At 37.3% G+C, this 23,268-nt stretch overlaps 2 protein-coding genes, 1 long non-coding RNA gene and 1 other non-coding gene across 4 annotated transcripts; 2 read left to right on the top strand and 2 right to left on the bottom strand.

Moving 5' to 3' along the window:
- Positions 1-1,265: 1,265 nt before the first annotated feature.
- Positions 1,266-1,372, bottom strand: LOC125605093. The gene has a single exon (XR_007336639.1). It is a non-coding gene; the product is annotated as a small nucleolar RNA R71 (small nucleolar RNA).
- An 8,044-nt stretch (positions 1,373-9,416) lies between these two features.
- On the top strand, positions 9,417-12,255 carry LOC125605084 (glycine-rich domain-containing protein 2-like). Its single transcript, XM_048775090.1, has 4 exons — positions 9,417-9,689; positions 9,819-9,939; positions 10,018-11,556; positions 11,631-12,255. Exons 1-4 carry the CDS (start codon positions 9,526-9,528, stop codon positions 12,174-12,176), a joined length of 2,370 nt encoding a protein of 789 aa, XP_048631047.1. The 5' UTR covers positions 9,417-9,525; the 3' UTR covers positions 12,177-12,255.
- Positions 12,256-12,686: 431 nt separating this feature from the next.
- LOC125605085 (protein RMD5 homolog) lies at positions 12,687-14,235 on the bottom strand. Its single transcript, XM_048775091.1, has 2 exons — positions 14,064-14,235; positions 12,687-13,913 (listed from the first exon to the last, which is right to left on the bottom strand). Exon 2 carries the CDS (start codon positions 13,892-13,894, stop codon positions 12,761-12,763), a length of 1,134 nt encoding a protein of 377 aa, XP_048631048.1. The 5' UTR covers positions 13,895-13,913; positions 14,064-14,235; the 3' UTR covers positions 12,687-12,760.
- Positions 14,236-21,815: 7,580 nt separating this feature from the next.
- LOC125605083 lies at positions 21,816-23,268 on the top strand. The gene is made up of 6 exons (XR_007336627.1): positions 21,816-21,966; positions 22,099-22,230; positions 22,315-22,349; positions 22,426-22,570; positions 22,691-22,780; positions 22,886-23,268. It is a non-coding gene; the product is annotated as an uncharacterized LOC125605083 (long non-coding RNA).

Here is a 23,268-nt window from a genome sequence, read left to right as displayed (position 1 = left end):
TAGGTTGCTAGAAATATCATGAATGGGTGATTTGTCCCTAACCAGCGAAAGTAGATGTTAGGGCAAATTGTGAACAAATCGAATCTGAACTTAATGTTTGTCTTCATATTCTAATCCAAACGACAGTTTAGGTGTTAGAATTGCTTGATAAAAGGGGAGACACCACGATAGTGGGTCAAACTTTATTTGTTTTTCGAGTTCTAGACTTGTTTGAATTGTTCCTTGAATAGTTATTTGGCTCATGATCGTTTTGACACCGGATCCATCGCCCTAGACTTAGCATCTTTTATAATCTTAAACTTTAATTAATCTTGTTACTTGATTTTTACGTTACCACAAACTTTAAAACCTCCATATTGTTTTAGCTTGATTCTGATCCCATAAAAATAAAGTGTAAGATTTGGTCTCTGTGGATTCGATCCTAAAGTGCTACATCGACATACCATTCGATTGTGGTAGTGTGCACATTAGGTTATTTGGTGTGCGTATACACGTAATATCAATTTGGCGCCGTTGCGACGGGGACCAGATTTTTTTACCTCTACTTTTCAGTTTCATTTTAAGTCTAAGATATCTAACTCGCCTCTGTTTCTTTGTCACAGCTAATGATCCAGGTGCATGACCAGTAGACATACTCGGAGCAACGCACAAGGACCATTGCATCAGCTCACCAACGAAGAACTAGCGAGATTAAAACGTCAGAACCGTCAACAACCAAGGCAAACTGACACCACTATGGGTGATCACGCCAATCAGGATGATCTCGCTGCGGCTATGCACTCATGCAGCAGCAGATGCAACAAATGCAGCAGATGCAACAAATGCAGCAGACCATCCAAGCTCAGCAGGATGCTGCTGAACAGGCTGCTCTCGCGCAGCAAGAACAACAGGCGCAGACTGTTCCAATCGGGCAGAGAAACCTTCCGCGTAACATCCCTACTACGCGCTCTGCCATTGTTCCTCCACTCTGCACCAGGCAGGACTTCGAGATCAAGCCTGCTTTGATTGGTCTAGTACAGAGAAAGGTGTTCTCTGGTCTCTCTACAGAAATTCCAATGGAGCATATTGAGAGCTTCGAAAAAGTCTGTAGTTTCACTCGCGTGAATGGTGTTCCACCAGACTACATCACGTGCATGTTATTCCCATTCTCTCTTGATGGAAAAGCTGCACGGTGGTTGAACTCTCTCCCTACCGGCTCTCTCACTTCATGGGAACAGGTCCGATCAGCGTTCCTCAGCCATTTCTACTCTAAGGCGAGAACAGCTGCATTGAGGAACAAGATCACCTCCTTCAGACAGCTCACTGATGAGCCTTTCTGCGACACATGGGAGCGCTTCAATGACTATCGCAGAGAATGTCCTCACCATGGATTTGATGATGATTACCTCCTGGACATTTTCTATGATGGAGTGGACTGGAAATACCAAGGTGCTCTGAACTCTGCGAGCAATGGAGACTTCATGACTCAAACCACTGATGGAGCGTTTAAGCTGATTGAGAACATGGCTGCTAGCTCAGCTAATAAGAAAGAGGAGAGTGATTGCTCCATGAAAGGGAACAGTTCTGACACCCAGAAAATAGATGAGCTGACTGCCAAGGTTGATCAGCTACTGAAAAACAACCAAGGGCATGTCTTCGGCATGGAGCAAGCTACGGCCGGACATATTCAGAACCAGAACAAGCGACAACCGCAGAGCAATCAGCAAGTTGTTCCAGCTAACGAGAACAGTCAACCAGATGAGCTGCAAAGTCTGGGTATGATGATGCAACAGCTGTTGCAGGGTCAGCAGGTTCAGGCCAAGGTGTTGAATCAGATAACCACAGAAATTGACACCAGGATGGGCAACATGTTCACTGAGCTGAATAACAAGTATGACAATCTTGCGATCCATATGAGAAAGATCGATGTTCAGCTTGCTCAAACAGCTGAGAGTGTCAAGAGGCAACAAGAGACGCTCCCTGAAAGAACTGATAAAAATCCTAGGACTGAGCACTGTAATGCAATAGAGCAGCCGTTCGCTGAGACTGCTCCAGGCGCAGAAGAGAGAGCAGAGCAGTCTGCTAGCTCTGGAGTGACTGCTCCTAGCGAACCTGCTGAGACTCCACCATCTCGAGTCTATGTTCCCAAGGTTCCCTATCCAATTCCACCTAGACATCTGATGGATCCCATTAGTGAAGAGCAGCTGATAGGTTTTAACAAGATGGTGAGAAGGCTTCCTAAAGAACTTGCATTTGAAGATGCTCTGCAGATTCGTCCATTGCTCAAGTTTTTTAGAAACTGTAGAGAGACTCAAGAGGAGATCAAGGTCCTCTATGCCAAAGCTCTGTCTACACCAGCACTGAAGGTATTGCCTAAGGTTGATGATCCTGGAAAGTTTGTTTTCCCATGTTCCATCGCAGGAACAACCTTCAAGGATGCTCTTTGTGACTCTGGTTCTTGTGTGAATCTCGTCTCAAAGGCTATTGTAGACGATTTGGGTATTGCTGATGTTGAGCGCTCTCAGCTGACCCTGACCTTTGCAAACTCTTCTAGAGCAGTCCCATATGGAACCATCCGCAGCCTTCATGTTCAAGTAGGGGAATGCATTGTTCCTGCTGAGTTTCAAGTTGTTGAGATGAACAAGGATCATGAGATGCCTTTGATATTTGGAAGGACATTCATGGCTACTGTTGGAGAAACCATCGATATGCCCAACAAGAGAGTCTGCTTCTCCAACATCAACAAGAAAGTTTTCTACAAGGCTGTACCCACCAGATCTTCCTCATCACACGCCTCTCGCATCTCAGTGTTTGATGTAGAAAAGCTGAAGGTTGTTCCAGAGAAGGAGCATGGTGATAAGGATGAGAGCAGGTTGTTATCTGATGAAGATCCTAACACTGGTCCTACTAAATTCAGAGAGAATTCAAGGGTGAAACAGAAAGTTCAGAAGAAAAGGGTCAAGGGTGATCCTATGATGACTTTGATACCTCGCTTGTGTGATGAGAAATCCATTGAGTATGAGGTAAAGTGCAAGGGTACCTTTAAACCTTTCTCTAAAGTCAGAGTAATGCTCACACATGAGCTGAGAGAGAAAGGAGAAGCTACTGTGAAAGGGTTGCTGAGCAGAGTTTTGAAGTTGAACATGTCTGATTGTGGAGCTTGTTTTGGAACAAGTCCTCCTGCTCAACCCGACTGATCCCAGTCACCAAGTCAAGCTAGAGACTTAAACCAAGCGCTTGGTGGGAGGCAACCCACTGGTACGTGTAAATATAACTTGCTTTTGTTTTTGTTTACTTATTTTCGTTTTAGTTTATTGAGTCTCAGGTCAAAAAGCAAAAAAAAAAATCCGAGATACTTCAAAAATTCTGGGTTGCAGAAACGGAACAACCTACCCCCCTGAAAAGAGCGGTTGTTCCAGGCGATCATCTGACGATAGAACACCCAGAACTTTCATGGAGCGCCTGCTCCACTCAGGTAAGTATCTCAACCCAAAAAAAAAAAAAAAATATTTATTCTTGTTTTCTCCTTCTCTCTGATTTATTTTCACACCAGGGACGTTGTGAAGTAAGTCTAGGGGAGGGTTTTCGTTGTTTACTAACTCGTTTCTTTCTTTTGTTTTTCTTTTGGGTCAATTTGAATCAGTTTTTATTGAGTCAGTCAAAACTTTGTGGGAATTAGGACCTTATTTTGTGTTGATCACTGACCACCTTGTGCTTTAGTTATCTTATTCAGTGACCTTAGCAGTGGCGAAAGACACACATGTGGACCTGGAACACCCTGACATATCTCACTTGATTCTCCAGAAGTTCTCAGCCGATCAGGTTACACTGGGTAGACTTAACTCCACCTTACTTGAACCTAATCTTAACTGAAATTCTTCTTGTTATGGGCATTAGATCAGGGAAACGAGAACACACTCAGGACTTCTTATCCTTTTTATCCATCTTGCTGATCCTGAGTGGCTAGCTCATCTTTAGCTAGTTCCCACCCTGCACCTTAGCCTTTATTCCACCTTCATGCATTTGTTTTTCAGTGTCATATGTGCAGATATGTGCAAAAAGGTCGGAGAGGAAAGGATCAACGCAGCCTCCTACTCGTTACTGCTCCAGAAATTATGGCAGAAAGGAGAACAAGCAGATTAAGGGAGCAACCGCTCCATAACCAATGAACTGCGCAAGAGCAGGGGTGGAGAACCAGGATGGTTGCGAAATCAGAACCACCAGTGGCACTCAGAACCATCATGTATGACCTCCTTCTTTGTCACATCACCATATCAGTCTTCAAAAAAAAAAAAAAAAAAAAAAAAAAAAACCAAAATAAGGTGATGGAGAAGGGGATGAGATCAAAGAAATATGAGCCACTGGAAAGATCGAGCAAAGGAGTGGGTACCAAAAGGAAAGTGGAATGCACAACAATCAGTTGCCTGTTCCGTCATCAGAACAGTCGCACCAGATAGAGCAAAAACGAGTAGAGGCTGTGGACATCAATGGATCTATCATCTCTTGTCATTTTGTGTGATATCCTGCATCCTCTTCAATGAAATGGTAGCCCCTAAACACTTTTAACTCCACCATTAAATAGCCTGTTCCACACCTAGACCGTCTACCCTGAATGATGCCTGTGATGAGAAGCTCACGCTACTCTTAAATGAATGTAGGGAGTTATGTCTCGATAGTATTGCTTTTTCAGGTTTGAGATGAAGAGTATGGAGCCGATTTTTGAACAGCAGTCAGTGGGGTTCCGGTAAAGGTGTGTTGTCCTAGTTTTACTGCTTGTATGGTTCAGAGATTCGTGGTTAAAGTATGGTTGCTGAGAATAGGAGAGTTCTCACACTTTCAAACCTTTCTCCTTGTTCTTGATACTTGACATTGTTTGAGGACAAACAAGGATCTAAGTCTGGGGGAATTGATATATGGTGTTTTATACATCTTGTATATATGCTTTTAAATTGGTTTTCAAGTCTTTATCGAGTCTTTCTAGTCCTTTTGGAGTCATTACAGGTCTGGAGTTGCATTGGATGGGAGATGGACCAGCTGGAACAAAAGAGGCAGAAAACAATGCAATTTGGTGGTTTTCACGCAGAACAGTCAGATAGCGGAGCAACCCGAGTGACTGTTCCGAGTGAGTGTTCCAGCGGCAGAGATTTTTAAGGAAACTACAATCATTACGGGATTTGCCCTAATTATCCCTATTTTCTCTCCCAGCCGCCTGTGGCTTTGATATATCATATTTTCTGTTTCTCTTTATCATACTACGCATTTTTCTTGGAGAAGAAACCAGACCTTAGAGTGGGAGACTTGAGATTTTGCTACTTTGTAAAGGGAGAAGGCCATCTCTCTCGATTTAGAGAAGAACCCCCTGAACCCTATTACTTTATTTCAGTCATATTTCATGTTGCTTTATATCTCTGTCTCTGTGTTTTCTTGCTCCATGGCTGAGTAGTCACCTTGCTTAGTCTAGGGTGTAGGGTGTTTAGATCCATGAGTTAAATACAAATAAGGATATATGTTTTGATTGTTTCTATTCATGATTGCGCTTACTGCCTGCATTAAACTAGCTACTTAGTGCATGATTCTAGGTTTAATCTAATCATCAAAAGTGTTTTAGGTTGCTAGAAATATCATGAATGGGCGATTTGTCCCTAACCAGCGAAAGTAGATGTTAGGGCAAATTGTGAACAAATCGAATCTGAACTTAATGTTTGTCTTCATATTCTAATCCAAACGACAGTTTAGGTGTTAGAATTGCTTGATAAAAGGGGAGACACCACGACAGTGGGTCAAACTTTATTTGTTTTTCGAGTTCTAGACTTGTTTGAATTGTTCCTTGAATAGTTATTTGGCTCATGATCGTTTTGACACCGGATCCATCGCCCTAGACTTAGCATCTTTTATAATCTTAAACTTTAATTAATCTTGTTACTTGCTTTTTACGTTACCACAAACTTTAAAACCCCCATATTGTTTTAGCTTGATTCTGATCCCATAAAAATAAAGTGTAAGATTTGGTCTCTGTGGATTCGATCCTAAAGTGCTACATCGACATACCATTCGATTATGGTAGTGTGCACATTAGGTTATTTGGTGTGCGTATACACGTAATATCACAGCTTGAGAATTTTTTTTCAAAGGGAGACAGGTGTCCAAATTTGCCCACTCCTTCCTAACGATGTGGCGGCAGGAAAAGAGAGAAAAGTATGTTTTATTGTTAAAGATACATAAGTTAATGTAGCTACCGAAGATTAAGTGGTTTGTGATGGTTTTGTAGATCTAATTTATTGGACCAATCGTGTGTGTCCGGTTTAATTTAAATGCAAAACTCTGTGTTTAATACCAGTGGCATGAGAAGGTAATTTTTGTGGAAAAGTCAGGGCTAAGTACAAAATGTACTCCCCTTTTAATAGATTAGATAATTACCGGATTATATGTTAGTGGATGAAGCTTTTAAGATATACTAGATCATTTCTCCGCGCTACCCACAGATAATATATTTAAATTTGTTACATTTATCATTTTTATTTGTATGTGAATTTTTTGTATATTAAATTATATATAACTAATTTTTAAATTTGATTTTTTTTAATATTTTTAGTTTGAAGTAAGTATTTCTATTATATGTCACACAATTAACTAATAAAATACGAAGAATCAAGTCCGAGATTTTAGAGTTATGTAAAAAAAATATAATTATGTATAGAATATAAATTATCTTAGTTTAAAAGATCGGAATCTCATCTCGAATAAATTCACGAAAAGAAAAAGTACTTCAATAACCTACTTAAAATATAAAACCTCCTTTTAAAAAAAAGCGTACTTAATAATATTTTTTACGTGTAATAGTTGAAAACTGACAATTGAATATCGATCTAGAATATTATTTTAATATATCTAATGGTAAAATATTAATTGTAATAAACAAATTTTGAATTTTGTAATATTACATGAATTAGAAGTCTTTAAAATCTAAAATCTATTTTATTAACATAATATATTTTTTATTCATTTATTATTTTGACGCTACAAAATATTGCTTTAGTTTTATTTGTTTATTATTGTTTTAATAATTTACTTTCTTTTTAAGTAATTTTAAGATTATCAAGAATATAATATATTTAAAATTATTTATTTAAATATATCTAAATATGATGTCTCATTTTTATGTGTGTTTGCATTGAGCATATTTAATTTGTAGTTTGTATATTTAATAACACCTTATTGTGTGTCGTTCTATGGTTTTAATAAATGTGTTGTCATTTCATTTTTATTACTACTAACATGATTTTTTAGTGATCAGTGATAATGTATTTTTAACGTTATGTATTATATTTTATCGTATATTTTCTAACTCTTCTTGATGACACTTTTTTAGAATCATTTTAATTAGATAATAGGTTTAAAGATGTAAATAAAATTGTGTATGTTGTAAATTTAGATTTTTTAGTGTAAGTGAGCACTATCAATTATGGAAATTATATTATGATTTTATTTTACTAAATCTTTCTTTCTGTGTATATTTTTTGTTTTATTTTTTATTTTTACAATTTTATTGCCTTATTCTTTAATTAAAGAGAATTGCTATTTCCAATTTTTGTTTCATATAGCTTAAAAGTCTTCGGTTGATTTTTGTTTATTTTATTTCTCCAATTACAATGTACAGTTCGACCGTTTCTTTTTTTTTGGGATCAAACTACTAATATCATCAGATGGAAAAGCTTAAACTCCAAGGATGGAGTGAGTATTTGTGCTAGAGAAAATTGATTTAGACACTAATATAGTGAGATATTATAATATTAGAAGGTACGGAAACTCTTCTCTGTTGTCCTACGCTGGACATAATTAAGTTGTTGTCAATTGATTCTATATTTGTGATAACTCGAAATACATTTTTATGTTTTCCTTACATCATCCTTAATTGATTTACGGTTCGACCATTTCTAATATACTGAGAGTAACATAATATTAGATGTTGATTATCTCCTTTCAATTAGGAATGCACAGAATGAAAGAAATTTAAGGTGAGACGACTTTACAATTTTGTCCTCATATCTAAATATAGTTAGTTTATAGATTATTCTATATGTTTCAAATGTAATCAGTTTTAATTAAAATATGTAATATTTAAAAGTTATTACTTTAGAAAACAGTCATTTAATATATAAATTTAATCAATTACACAGTAATTTACATAATTTAATTTACACAATATCCAATAAATATAAAGTTACATTGAAATATAAAAACAATTTATATAGTGAAACAAAAAATACTTTTAAACCATTATATTATAAAACAAAGAGAATATTCAAATTATATTGAAACATTAGAATAGTAAGAATCAGAAAAACTGAAACCGATCATTTATGTCGGCCATGCCTTAGACCATCTCCAATGTATTCATCTATTTTTTCTCTAAAATAGAGGAATTTCATAATAGAGATGAATTTGTCTCCGATGTATTTTTCTATTTCTTCTCCTGAAAAAGAATATTCTTGATATATTCTTTTCTAAGTTTACAAATAATACTTTTTATTTGTGAAAGTTGAAAACTAACCCAATTTATTTTAGTATTTTATAAAATTATGATATTATTTACGCTAAATATTTCTTTACAAACTGTTATGTAAATAAAAAGTATAATTATATTTATATAAATAATATATTTCACTAAAAAAATATTTTCGGTTATAATTGTTTAAGTAAAAAGTTAAAGGATCATTTTGTAAAAAACAAATGAAGAGGTGACATGGCAAAAATATAATTTTTCATTGGCCGATTATTTTTGTCTACGTGGACACTCTATGTAAGGTTTATATCCTCCTTTTATTACTCGCTTGATTATATAATTGAATTGTTTTTATTAACATCGAAATTTGCTGTGATGTGATTTCTAAGAAAATATGTGGATTTCAGAATATGTCCAATGAAATTAAAAGTCTTTATTATTGTTTTAAAAAAAAAGAGAAATTCAAAGTAAAAAAGAAGACTTGGTCATGTTGTTGGCGTTGAACGTTTATTAAGGCTCAAATTCAATTACTTATGGAACTCGTAAACTGGATTGTCAGCAAAATCATGGACATGCTTTTTGTTCCTCCAAACCCGATTATGTGATCTTCTCATGTAATTTCCTCCACCTTCGATTATTTTTCTTATTCTGATAATCAACAGTTTATTGAATTGGAAAATGTAAAGCTTAAGTTAATTTAACAACAATTTATGTGTAGAATGAATCATAGACTTTTTTAAATGTTGACAAAAAAAATATAACAAACATTGTAATTAATATAATGACAATTAATTACAGAGGAGATCTTATAGGAGCTGACATTCGTAGGATATATTATTAGTTTACCAAGAGATAATGACGTCTCTTTGTGATTTTGTATAGAAGAAGGTGAGAAACCAAACCACTATATATAGTGGCCTTTGAAGACTTCTTTGTCAAACTCAAGTTCATACTTTTCTCTCAAAAGCGTGTTCTTGCACGATAACAAACATATCAAAAACTTTTGTGTTTTACTAAGACTTTTCTCGTAAAACTTGTAAGAGATGGACGAGGAAATGAATCAAAAACTGGAATGGCTCGAAGCTCAGAAGATAGAGATAAGCGTTGACCTCTTTGCTGCAGCCAAACAACAGCTTCAGTTCCTCGCAGCTGTTGACCGGAACCGTTATCTCTTCGATGGCCCTGCACTCGAAAGAGCCATCTACAGGTGCATCTTTCTTTCTTTCTTTGCATCATATTCAAAAACCTAGGGATAGTTTCACAGAGTGTAGAGACTTGGTGTCCAAGTTAGGGCTCTTGTTTCAAATTTGATGATATTGTTATTGTCGTTGTTCAGATACAAAGCTTGTTGGCTTCCTTTGCTAGCTAAATACACTGAGCCCTCTTCCATCTGTGAAGGACCATTAGTCCCTCCTCTTGACTGTGAATGGGTTTGGCATTGCCACAGACTCAACCCGGTAAAAATCTTGAAATCCACATCTCACTTCTTGATTCAATACCTATTAGGCTAAAACCTCTGTTGACTAATCATCCAGGTGAGGTACAAGACTGACTGCGAGGAACTCTATGGGAGAGTCCTCGACAACTCTAACGTCTCATCTTCCGTTAATGGAACCTCCAAGTCACAAACTGAAACTCTATGGAGGAGACTCTACCCTACAGAGCCTTATGACCTTGACTTGATCAACAAGACAACCTCAGAAACAGAGAGAAAACACACCACCACCACTTATGATCTTGTTTCAGCTGTCAAGAGACAATCTCCGTTCTACTACCAAGTCTCAAGACCTCACGTAGACAACGACGTCTTCCTCCGAGAAGCTGTGGCTAGATACAAAGCCTTCCTCTACTTGATCAAGAGAAACCGAGAAAGATCGGTTAAGCTTTTCTGCGTTCCAACTTACGATATCGACCTAATCTGGCACACGCACCAGCTCCACGCTCTCTCTTACTGCAAGGACATGACGAAGATGATCGGTAAGGTCTTGGAGCATGATGACACGGACTCTGACCGTAGCAAAGGTAAGAAGCTGGATACTGGCTTCTCTGGAACTACTGCTATGTGGGAAGAAACGTTTGGTGCAAGGTACTGGAAAGCTGGTGCTATGAACCGAGGTAACACCCCAAAGAGGGTTACAGCTTCTCCTTGTGGTTTCTTGGGGAAGAAGTTAATAACTGCTGAAGAGGATGTAATGGTGATACAATCTCCAGAGGTGGATGTTATTGAGGTTGTGTTGGAGATTGTTGGTGTTAAGAACTTGCCAGATGCTTATAAAGGGAAAGTGTTTGTTGTGTTTAGTAAAACACAACCTGATTCGTTGTTTAACGCTGAGCGTAAGCTTAGTATTTTGTCCGAGTCTTGTGGGGAGAAGCAAGTCGCTATGTTTAAGTGTGAGCCTAGAGGAGAGCTTAGGTTTCAGCTAATGTCTTCTAAGTCTAAAGCCTTAGGGTTTGTGTCTTTGTCTTTGTCTGAGTTTCTGTTTCCGGTTAGTAGACTCTCTGTTGAGAAGTGGCTTGAGTTAACAACACCAGCTAAAAGAGGAAAGGACCCCATCTCTCTGCGAGTTGCTGTCTCGTTTACTCCACCAACTCCTAGTCCGACTGTTCTACACATGGTTCAGACAAGACCTTCACTGAAAGACTCTTGTTTCTTCCCTCTTGTCGGAAAGGCACGTCTTGCTAAGGTGTTTACACGCGTTGTAGATGAATCCGAGACAGAGGTGATGAGTCTTCAGATGAGAAACTCTAGCGGTGATACAAGACAAGTGATTGGTGAGAAAGGGAGTGGTGAAAGTTTGGTGATGGCAGAGTATGATGGGAGTTATTGGTCTTTGCTTGATTGTAAATGGTCACTTAAGAAGATAAGGAGTTGTGAGAGAGATGGTCCTTTGTTTGAGATTATGGGTGAGAGAATGGTGAGAGTTTACTCAGGGAGGAAGCTGGAGTATGAGCCAAAACATTGTGCAAAGCTGAGAAGTGAGCAAGATTTTTTCATGACTGCTGTTGAGTTCTCAAAGATACATCCTTATGGTAAAGCTATAGGGCTGCTAGATTTGAAAACTGGTTCTATTGAGGTAAAGTCTCAAAACGCACCGTTTTGTTTACTTGTGAGTTAAAAAGGTTTTTATATATTTTGATATGCATGCAGGCAAATGAGAGATGGTTTGTTTTGCTTGGAATAGTATCTGCTTTCATACTCAGTGATCTTCTCAAGAAGGAAGGCTCTTTAGACAAAGTGAAAGCTAATGTAATAAAAGAGGAGACTGGAGTTTTGACTGATCAAGTGAAGTTAGAAGAAGAAACAATGATGAATTTGGACGTCACTACTCCAGTTTTGGAAGCAGCTGAGAAGGTAAATGGTGGTGCTAAGTGCTATTCTAAGGAGCTTAATGCTAGCGGTGGCTGCGGTGTTGGTTGTGGTGTAAAAAGTGGGAACATTACTGAAGAAGAAGGTGGTCATTGTGGTGGTTGTGGTGGTAGTGGGTGCAGTGGAGGCGGTGGAAGATGTGGTGGGATGACGAAGATCAGTGGCTGCGGTGGCGGCTCATGCGGTGGCGGTTCCTGCGGTAACTGCAGTGGAGGATGTGGTAATATGATCAAGAGTAATGCTAATGAAGATGTTCGAGTAGCAGCACCAGAAGCTCTAACGACGCCGTTACAGTTTGATTATTCAACTACACAAGAACCATATTAAGTTACATGATTACATCTATGTAATATTAATAAATGGACTAAAAATCTAATAAAACTAAAATGAGAGATGATGTTTTTTCTTTGTAACATTCTACTCCTTTGTTTCATAATATAAGTAATTTTAGATATTTGTATTTGTTTTAAAATATAAATTATTTTCATATTCCTATGTAACTTTTGAATCTATTAGAAATAATGTTACCAATCAAAATATACACACTTATTTATGATTGGTTTCAGTTATATTTAATACATATATTAAATGATATTTTTTTAAAGTAACAATTTTTTTGTGTTTTAAATTTTAAACTACCTACATTATGCAAAATGGAGTTGTTTTTTTTTTTGTCAACATGAAAATGGCGTGATATAATAATGTAGGTACACATGTCTCGGCGATACACATGTCGTGAACCAGATAATAGCCAACTTCTTGTACAGTCAAGCAACATGAAAATCACGATACACATGTCGTGAACCAGATAATAGCCAACTTTTTTTTGTCAAAATGTACGGAAATGTAAAGAATCTATTAATATATAGAAAGTTGAACAAACCAAACACGTAGCAAAACACAAACCCATTTCAAAAATGCAACTGCCTACACCTCAGGATGTCAACATCGGTGGGACAATAAGGACACTTGAAAGAAGACTTCGCACCATTCTTCGACATCTTGTTGATCGTCTGCTTACACAGCACGTGACCACACGACATCATCATCGGAGGATTCTCATCGCTCGCCTGCTCCTTAGAGACAGGACACACAAACACCGAGTGAAACTGAAACTCCTCGGACAGCTCCACGGCCACAGGAAGCTGCTCCATACTCTGCCAATCAACCTTCTTGCTGCTCGCCGTCACGTTCATGTACTTCAACAGCACAGGTAAAGCTTGCGTCCCCGCCGTTAGCGTTATGCTCAACGCACTTTCAGATGGTTCGCCGAGTAGGATGTTGCAGTACTGTCTCGTCAGCTCTCTCGCTGCTTTGTCCCATCGAGAGGGAGAGAGGAGTTTAGAGTACGGCGAGTGTTCGAGGTTTTTACTCCATAAGAGAGAACAAAAGAGCTTCTGGATCTCGTAAAGGGAGCTGCTATCAGCGTATCCCGCGATGTGTTTCCTCGCGTAGTTGATAGCTTCTTGGGAGTTTTGGGACTCTTTAGCTATCTCCAGGAAGCGTAAGCTGTGAAGCTTCATCTCTAAATCGGATCTTGTTTGCTTTAGCTTCTCTGAGTTTGAGGCTGCCCAGTTAAGAGCTGGTCCAAGCTCTCTCTTCTCCATAGCGTCCACTATCTGATGCATTTCGACGAAAGACTGTCTTGTGGAGCACTCAGATTCATCACCAGTCTCGGCGAGGAAGCAGTCGCCGATGTCGAACATTCCTTGACGGTACAAGAAGTTGGCTATTATCTGGTTCACGACATGTGTATTGAACTCGATGTTGTGTCTGTAAGCCTTTGATATGTCGGAGTTGAGTTGCTTCTCGAGGAATTTGGGGTACTTGGTGAGAGCAACGTCAAGCTGATTCTCCATGAACGTTTTCTTCACATCGGCGAGGATAGATCTGTGATCGAACTGTGGTGGTGCTTCCTGTAATATGCTCAAGGCCTTGTCGAGTTCTTGAGAGAGCAGCTGAATAATCTCGTGTGTTTTGGTGTATGAGAGTTTCTGCTTGTTTGCAACGCGATCAAACGCGTCCTTAATGCTCTTTAACTCCATTAATTAAGTGATATAGTGCCTGAGAGATAATACAAACGGTTCCGTAATAAACAGATCAGACCAAGAGGATTCCAGAATCTCGGAACATAAATCAATAATCTCCGTCGGTTTCTGACTAACGATTTTTCACGAATCTTAACATAACAGTTACAGAAGGACGAAACCGTACCTGGTGACGAGAGGTTTGAAGATGAACCGCCTTCGCTTGTCGCCCGGAGGAACCCGATTTCGTTTATTTTTCTTTGTCGGAAGATGCTCTTTTTATTTTCTCATCCAGCCCTGGGCATCCGGGTCTTCGGATCGGGTTCGGATCGGGTATTATCGGATCCAGGTCCTAGCAATTTAGACCCATATAGGTACTTATAACTTTTCGGATCGGTTCCGGGTCGGGTCTTATCGGGTCCGGATCGGTTCGGGTCTATAATTTCAATACCCGTAAAATACCCAAAATTTTTCATATGCTAGGACCTGAAATAGACCCGAAGTACCCGAACTGGATCCGAAAACTCTAAAAATACCCGAAGAACCGAAAAAATACCCAAAAATTTATCCAAAATCAGATCCGAAAATCCAAAACATATCCGAATTTTACCCGAGTACCCAAATTATATTTTCTAAAAATCTAAAATTTCACCAAAAACCTACAATTATACCCGAAAATCCAAACCCGAAACTTTAAAAAAAATCCGAAATATCAAAAATATACCCAATCACCCAAATATACCTAGTATATACAATTATTTTCGGGTACTTCGGGTACCCGAATGGGTCTCGGGTAGGACCCGGACCCGAACCGAGACCCGCGGATCCAAAAAAAAAAATCAATAGGTACTTAGCATGGACCTGGACCCGGATCCGAACCTGTATTTTCGGGTCGGTTCCGGTTCGGGTCTTGGGGTCCGGTTAAAATGCCCTGGCCTACCTTACACTATTTTGTCTTGTACGGGAAACGACGGCGTGCGGTGCAATTGGTAATGAATGAATCTCATCCGTTGGATTTGATCAAAAAATTTATTTGTGTGTGGAGCACGTCATAGATGATTATGATGTTTGGGTTCTGAACTAAGCCCATTAGGCCATTACATATTTGTAAAGAGGGAAAAGAAGCCCAAAGTCATTGAGACTGTTTAGCTTGACAATAAGTGTTTTTTTTTCACTTGCTAATGTTGGTTGTCTGGACTCCGGATGTTCGGATACTCTTCGGATTCAATTCAGATTTTTTGTCTATCTGAGAAATTGTGCCCAAAATCACTTAAAGGTTAAAACTGGAAAAAATCAATAATAGAAAATAAAATATAAAGAAATATTTTTTTTTTTTTTTGTCATCAACAATACAATACTGACTCTGTAAACCAAACCGGGTAATCTTCATCCATGTGAACGACGAATCTTCATCCATGTGAACGACGAAAGACGATTGCTTTCTAGCACTGCGTGCTAGACTATCCGCCTTTGAATTGTGCGTTCGTGGTACATAGATAAGCTCTGATCGGGTGAAACTCTCTTTCAGGATCTTGATATCATCCAAATAATTTGCAAAAGGTGGCCATTCTTCTGGTTCCGAAACCATCTTCACCAATTGAGAACAATCTGTTGCAAACGTGACCTGAAATTGACGTAAATTCCTCATACATTCCATTGCCCATAGTAGCGCTTCCATCTCCGCATGAAGAGGCGAAAGACTAGCCCGAACATTCCTCGCCCCCAACAATCCATTAAAACCTTCCAAAGTACTAAGCCAACCTTGCCCTGAAAAAGTAACCCCCTCTTTCCACGAGCCATCTATGAAACACCATCTTCCTGGGATCGACGGCAATATCATATCTATTATTGGTGGTGGCATCCTCTGGTCATTCACAACTTGTGCCTCAGCCCACAATGTCGATTCTGTTTCCGCCAATTTAAGCGTATCCATAGGGTCCATATCCAAATTGCTGAAAACTTTATTATTCCTAGCTTTCCAGATGTACCATAGTATCCATACAAACTGGTGATCCTCCATCTGTGGTAAAACTCTCCAGAATAGATGATTCATGTTTGTGAAGAGAGAACTTGTTGGGAAAATAGTTGGATTTGATGGTATCTTCGAAAGAGCCCAAACTTGGAGAGCTGGAGGACATTCAAAAAACACATGATTTATTGATTCCTCAGGAGCTCCACATCTTGCACAACAAATATCCCCTTGAATCCCCCTTGCTTGTAAATTCTTCCGCACTGCTATACACCCTGTCACTAGTTGCCATAGGAAATGTTTTAGCTTTGGCGAACACCGTATTTTCCAGCAGAAAGCCTTCAATACATCCACTGTGGGACCAATCAGTATTGGTACTCTTTCTCTATCTGGATAAATCCGCTCTACCTGATATCCTGATTTGACCGTATATTTTCCATTTTTTGTAAAGTGCCATCCATCTCTATCAACCCGCTGAGTCCTGCTTAGGGGAATACTTTCTATAAGTTTCGCATCCTGAGGGTCCACCAAAGCCTGAATTGCGTCTGAATTCCAAGTACGCGAGGTAGAGTCAATGAGGGACTCTACTGTAAGGTCCGGGTATAAATTATGTTGATTTTTATTAGCTGGTCTCGGGCGAGTGGTTGGGAGCCAAGGTCATTCCATACGAATATAGAAGACCCTGATCCCACCCTTTTGATTAGTCCTTTACTAACCAGAGATCTAGCAGAAATAATACTCCGCCAGCCGTATGACGGAGAATATGAACGAATCGGTTCCAAGGGTGAAGCATTCCTAAAATACCGACCTTTGAAAACTCGAGAAAATAAGGTGTCTGGCTTCTCTATTAAACGCCATAACTGTTTACCAAGCATCGCTGTGTTGAAATCAGTGATATCTTTAAACCCCAGACCTCCATCCTCTTTGTCTACACATACCTTGTCCCATGATTTCCAGTGTATGCCTCTTGTACTTCCCCCTGGACTCCACCAAAATTGTGATACCGCGCTTGTCAGTTTTTTCACCGTTGCTTTAGGCAATCGATAGCAGGACATCGTATGATTTGGTAATGCCGTAATCACTGTTTTAATGATCACTTCCTTTCCACCTTTTGTGAAAAACTTGAAAGTCCACCCATTGACTCTATTACTTAAACGATCTTGTATAAAGTTGAAAACTTGAATCTTTGATCCCCCCAGATTTTCTGGTAAACCAAGGTATGATCCCATTCCTCCAAGATTCTGAATACCCAAAATATCCCTTAATTCTTGTCTGACAGATTCTTCAATCTTATATCCAAATTGAATGGATGACTTATCAAAATTAATTAGCTGCCCTGAAACTGCCTCATATTCTTTTAAAATCTGAAGAATAGTTTGACACTCTTCCTTTTGAGCTTTACAAAAAAAAAGACTATCATCCGCAAAAAGCAAATGAGAAATCGATGGGCAAGCTCGAGCCACCTTCATTCCCGAAATTTGTTGCCCTCTCTCTGCCTTTTTTATATTTGCAATTAAAGCCTCAGTGCAAAGAATAAATAAGTAAGGCGATAAAGGATCTCCTTGACGTAAACCCCTATGTGGAACAATGAGGCCACGTGGTTGACCATTTATAAGAACCCGATATTGAACCGATGAAATACATTCCATCATCAATTTAATCCAATGAAGATCAAAACCCATTTTCTGCAATAAAGCCTTAATAAAATCCCATTCGACTCTATCATATGCTTTGCTCATATCCGTTTTTATTGCCATATACTTTCCTTGACATGCTTTATTGGTCCGCAATCCGTGAAACATTTCCTGGGCGATAAGAATATTATCAGAAATCACTCTTCCTGCCACAAATGCCGATTGAGTTTCAGATATGAGTAAGGGAAGATAGATTTTCAATCGCTGACACAAAACCTTGAAAATGATTTTATATCCGACATTACAGAGACTGATTGGCCGCAGTTCTGTCATCCTTGTAGGTCTCTCCGTTTTTGGTATCATACAGATATTAGTAATATTTAATCGTGCATCCATTGCCCCCGAAACCAAAAAATTATTCACCATCTCGACCAAATCATTCTTAATAATATGCCAGGAGTGTTGAAAAAATAATGTTGTCATGCCGTCCGGTCCGGGCGCTTTTTCTGGGTGCATCATAAACAAAGCCTCCTTAACCTCCTCCTCTGTCGCCATCCTTAATAGACGTTGATTCATCTGAGGAGTGATACCCGGTGTAATCTCTGTCAGGAAACTATCGAATTCCGATGGAGAGGTGGTACTAAATAAATCTTCAAAATAGCCTACTGCCACCTTTTCCACACCATTATCCTCTGTAATCCAATTCCCATTAGCATCATGTAGTCCTACAATTCTATTACGGACCCTCATTTGCTTAGTCAAAGCATGATAAAATTTTGTGTTAAGATCACCAGAAGAATACCACATGTTCCTACTTTTTTGGTGCCAATAATCTTCTTCATCCTTGTATGCGTCTTGTAATTTCCTAGACACCTCCAAAATATCCTCTTGAGATCTGTTATTATCCATTTGTACCTCTTCAAGTGCCTGTTGTAGCTCATTTATTTTTTCTTTTCCGTAGGGTGGATTATTTTTCCGCCATTTAGCAATTTCATGACGACAATTACTAATTTTTCCTACGATACTCTCTGCTCCCCTCCTGATCTTCCTTCGCTATGGTCTAGCCAACCCATTGTTATTGATTCCAGGAGACCCGCTTGTCCAATCCACCTCTTATCGAACCGAAATTGTCCTTTCCTTCTGGGAACTTTATCTTCTAAATAAGCCACCACTGGCCGATGATCAGAAGCCACCATCCCAAGATACTCTGTAAAGGAACATGGAAATAGAGTATGCCACTCTTCATTTGCTAGAGCACGGTCCAATCGACATCTAACCATCACTGCCCCTTTCCCTTTTCCTCTTCTCCCTTGCCAGGACCATTTATTTCCTTTAGCCGGAAATTCTAGTAAACCACTATTCCTTATCATGTTATTGAAAGGGATAAAAGAATCCGCACTCCTTATAGACCCTCCATCTTTTTCATGATTTCCAGTAATCTCGTTGAGATCACCAATAATAAACCAGGGTTCAGACCTCGCCAGTCCATATCTAGTTAACCGTTCCCACACGTGTATAAAGAAATACTAAAACATAAAATTAAGACAACAATTTTGGTATTTTATGTTTCGGTGTTGTTTCTTTGCCTAGCTAGCTTTCGCATTGCTATGAAGTTCTTCAACACACCTGACAAAAAAAATGGTCTTCAACGCTTTCGACTGTTATGTAAGTTATTTTTGTTTTTAACTAAGTGATTAGAAAATAAAAAGAATACCACGTTTGCACAAGAGACATAAGACCATTATTAACCACATTCTCTTAGCTAGGGTTCTTAGCTTCGGATAAGAGACGATTCTTAGATTTTCTTAGATTTTAACTAAGAAAAGTTAAGAACCTTCTCTTAAATAAGAAATATAAGAGCCGTTTCTTAGCCGAAAAGTGTAAAAAAAAAAAAAATCAAATCATGAGTTAAGAACTCCGGTTAAGTGACCGGGGTTAATCAGCAAGTCATGTCCACATGTGTCTCTCTTGAAAATTGTTTAGCTACCATATATACAAACAATGATATTTCAATATTTTACCTAGAGTTCTGAAAGAAAAATAAAAAATTAGTATAGATCAAACAATACTCAGATGATGAAGATAAATCCAATGTTTTGAGAAAAAAGATTGAAAATTATACATTTGTGATGAGACATTTAATTTATTTGCACATAAGCAACTCCAACAAGTTTCTTGATATGTACTTTGGTTGATCACTTGAGTTTGGACTCAAATAACAGAATCAATATACATACACAAGCCCATATATAGGATATTGTTGCAAGTGGTTGTCTTTGGATTGCTACTGTTTTGAATCGTAATTTCTATCCACATAAGACGTGACCACACGAATAAAAACTTTCCTTGCTGATAATTGTATTTGCACTAGGTGTCTTCCTGAACCATGTGCAGTAAGAAGTTTTTTAAATCTAATGTATATTTTAAAATAAATTTATTAAATATTATATATTTTATTATTTTCTTACTAATATTTAATATAGATTTGATATATATTAAATCAATTTGCATAAAACTAATAAAAATTGTATAATTATCAAATTAGCTTAAACAATATTTATAAAATTTGTAGATGTATAAAAAACTAATGATTTTACGGTTAGATATTTAATTTTTTTTTTAAATGGTAGAAATTTTTGAAAGTTTTAGTAATACAAATTGTATAATTATACAAAAATAATAGCATTTCAAAATTTGAAAAAAAGTTTAAAAATGTAATTTAAATGTATGAGCTATTACCATATTTAAATGTATGAGCTATTACCATAGCTAATACAAATGTATGAGCTATTACCATATTTAAAAAAAGTTTACCAAAAAGAAATATCAATATTAAATGTAATATATGAATTATTACCATATTCTAATAAGTTTGCCAAAAATATAAATCAACATTAAATGAAATTATCCATGTCATATTTTTCCGAAAGTCATGTCATCAATTTGAGTAGCCGTTTCATATTTATTTTGTGAAATTGATTGTAAAGAGTATATGTGGCAAAATCACAGTATCGTGTTCTGCGTTCATCTATATTACAGCTCTTAAGTGTGTTAAAAAAAAGTGATATACTTATCTTTCTTCTTTCTTTTTCCTATCGATCGAATTAATGTAATATATTATAAGGCACCATTACGGTTGATTTAAGTCTGAAAATGTGTTCTGAAGACTCTTTTGGTTCGTCAACAAGTTTGTTAGGTGAAAAGAAAAAGTGAGGATTAGGATGAAACAATGCTATCGAATCCATAGCAAATCCATTAATTATAGGGACATTTGCTATAACCAACCCAAGTCAAACCTAAAAGTGTATTCCATTTTCAGTCAAATACAAAACCAATTTAAAAAAATGGTAAAAGTATTATTTAATCTTTATGACCAAACAAAAATAAATAAATGTATTTTACATTTATGTCCTTCATAAGTCTACACATAACAGAAAGAAGTCTACATACATGTAGACTTCATACAAAGTCTACCTTGTAGACTTATTATATAGTCTACATTTTAATGTGATCTAATAATTTAATTTTAAAAATGTATAAAAATATTTGTTGTGAAATTTTTAGTTAACCTTCAATATAAGGGTTAATATGAGGTTTATAAATTAAAAGTTTATATAATTTAACAATTTAAGAGAATATATATTGATTTGGTAACCATGTGTTAGAACATTGGTTATGGTATAACAACAAAAAGTTCTAACATGTTATGTCTATAAGGGTTAGATTCATAGGGTTAGATTTTAGATTGAAATTTTTTTATTAATTTAAATTTGTATATTAGTGTTGAGTAGTTTATATTTTGCAAATTTTGATATTTGATACAATTGTTAGGATTTTTTTGATTATCAAGCAAATATTTAAGGTTTGAGATTTGTGGTTTAGGGTTTCGTAAACTTACAATAAAGTCTACTTCACTGTAGACAATTTTTTCAGTCTACGTTAATCCGTTTTACAGAAAATATTATTTTTAAATTAAATTTAGTTTTTTATGAATAAAAATGTGAAATCATATATTATAACTATTAAAAAAGAAATTTAGTAAATCATATATTAAAATTATTAAAACAATAAACTATTAAAAAAATTAAGAACAAAAGAAATTTAAATCATATACTCCGAAAATTTTACTTAAAGTCTACTATGATTTTTTTGAATACTTAAAAATAATAAAAGATAAATATCAAAAAAATCATAGTAGACTTATTTACAAGTCTACCAAACCGAAAATAATTTAAGCTAACCAGACTTTAACCAAAATAGTTTAATTTAACCAAACTTAAACCATGAAAATTTTAACCTAACCGGATCACGTACCCCACATATAAATACACTTTCTTTTGTGAAATTAGGTTAAAATCACAAAACCTAGCGTCGTTTTTCTCTCCGACAAGGCGATTTCCGGCACGATTTTCGGCACGATTTCCGGCGGTCTTCAAGTAGTTTCCATCACCGTCCCGTCGTCGCTGCAACATCTTCCCTCTGACAAGGTCTGTTTGATGTCTATTTTCAGAACTTCGTCGGAGTCATGTCGTTGTTGTTGTCGTGTCGGTTGTAGTCGTTGTTGTCGATTTCGTAGTTGTTTGTTTGTTAAGTAACCTTTTAATTTTCTTTTGTTTCAGATCTGGTTAGTTTCACGGCGAGCAGTGCTTCTGGTCTCAGATGGGGGAGATGTTGAAAGTATCAATGTTGTTTCAGCGAATCATTAAAGATTCCAGAGGGCCACCCCGAAGACAACTCATCACAAAGATCTTGTAAGTTTAGCTCGTAATATTCCCTGAACTTGATAGTTCATTATTAGAGTTTTCTGAATTTTCTAGTTTGGGTTGCACTTGCAGGTTAGCTTCTCAGCTCTTGGCATGGCTCGGTCTAGGTAGGTTTCACTTTACGTTTCTCTTAATCTGACAAAAAGATTTGAAACTGTTTTTGTTTGTTTGTTTCTTTAACAGACGTTTAAGAGAGATTCTCCACTGGTTGTTGATATGACAACATCAATCATGAAACTCTGAGACGAGAAAATTGCAAGACGGGTGGAAGCTTTGTATCCGAGTATGCAGACCATGTATATATACTTCTCAAATGCAGCATATGAAGGTATGCAATTTCATTGCTACGAAAATTATAGTGCAAATTAATGTTGTTGTGGCTGGCTTAACACGGCCTATGCTGAGCAATTTCGTTGGGAATGATGCCTAATATGTAACCGTGCTACAGGATATTGCTGGTACTTTGGCGGCAGAAGATGCTGGCCAAGTGGCTAAGCTTCGATCAGTTCTGGAGTCCGTTGACCACAAAAGAAGAAAGGTACATCATCTCTCTTGTAAATAAATGATAAAGTTCTGAGGTTACTTTGATTGTTTTTGTATAGGTGTTCTTATGCTCATGGATTTAGTTTGCTCGGTTTATCAGATTTTACAATAAATGAGAGGTGATGCACATTTGCTTAACTTGGAAGAAGGCAGTCCTCCTATTCAACCCAGGTTCTTCAGCCCCATTCATCTCATAAAATGTGGAGTTAACACCAACTCAGAGCTAGTGATCAAGGCTGATGCACGCGTTCAAGAGCCCAAAGGAGGTGAACTTGAAAGAGTTTCCCAAGAGCTTCTGTTTTAGTAAAAGCATGAGCTACTCAAGGCTCTACAATTTGACGCATTGTGTATCTTATATATTATTTTCGGCGACTGGCCAAATTTGGCGCATTTATGCTACCTTTGGGGTCCATATCCATTGTGTGTATGTAACTTCACTTTGTATATTGCTATCATTCACAGATCAATAATTGTTTACTTTCA

Source organism: Brassica napus, unplaced genomic scaffold, assembly GCF_020379485.1.
Source record: "Brassica napus cultivar Da-Ae unplaced genomic scaffold, Da-Ae ScsIHWf_69;HRSCAF=117, whole genome shotgun sequence".
In the NCBI taxonomy this organism is placed as follows: Eukaryota; Viridiplantae; Streptophyta; class Magnoliopsida; order Brassicales; family Brassicaceae; genus Brassica; species Brassica napus.
This window is presented reverse-complemented; position numbering and strand designations above follow the sequence as displayed.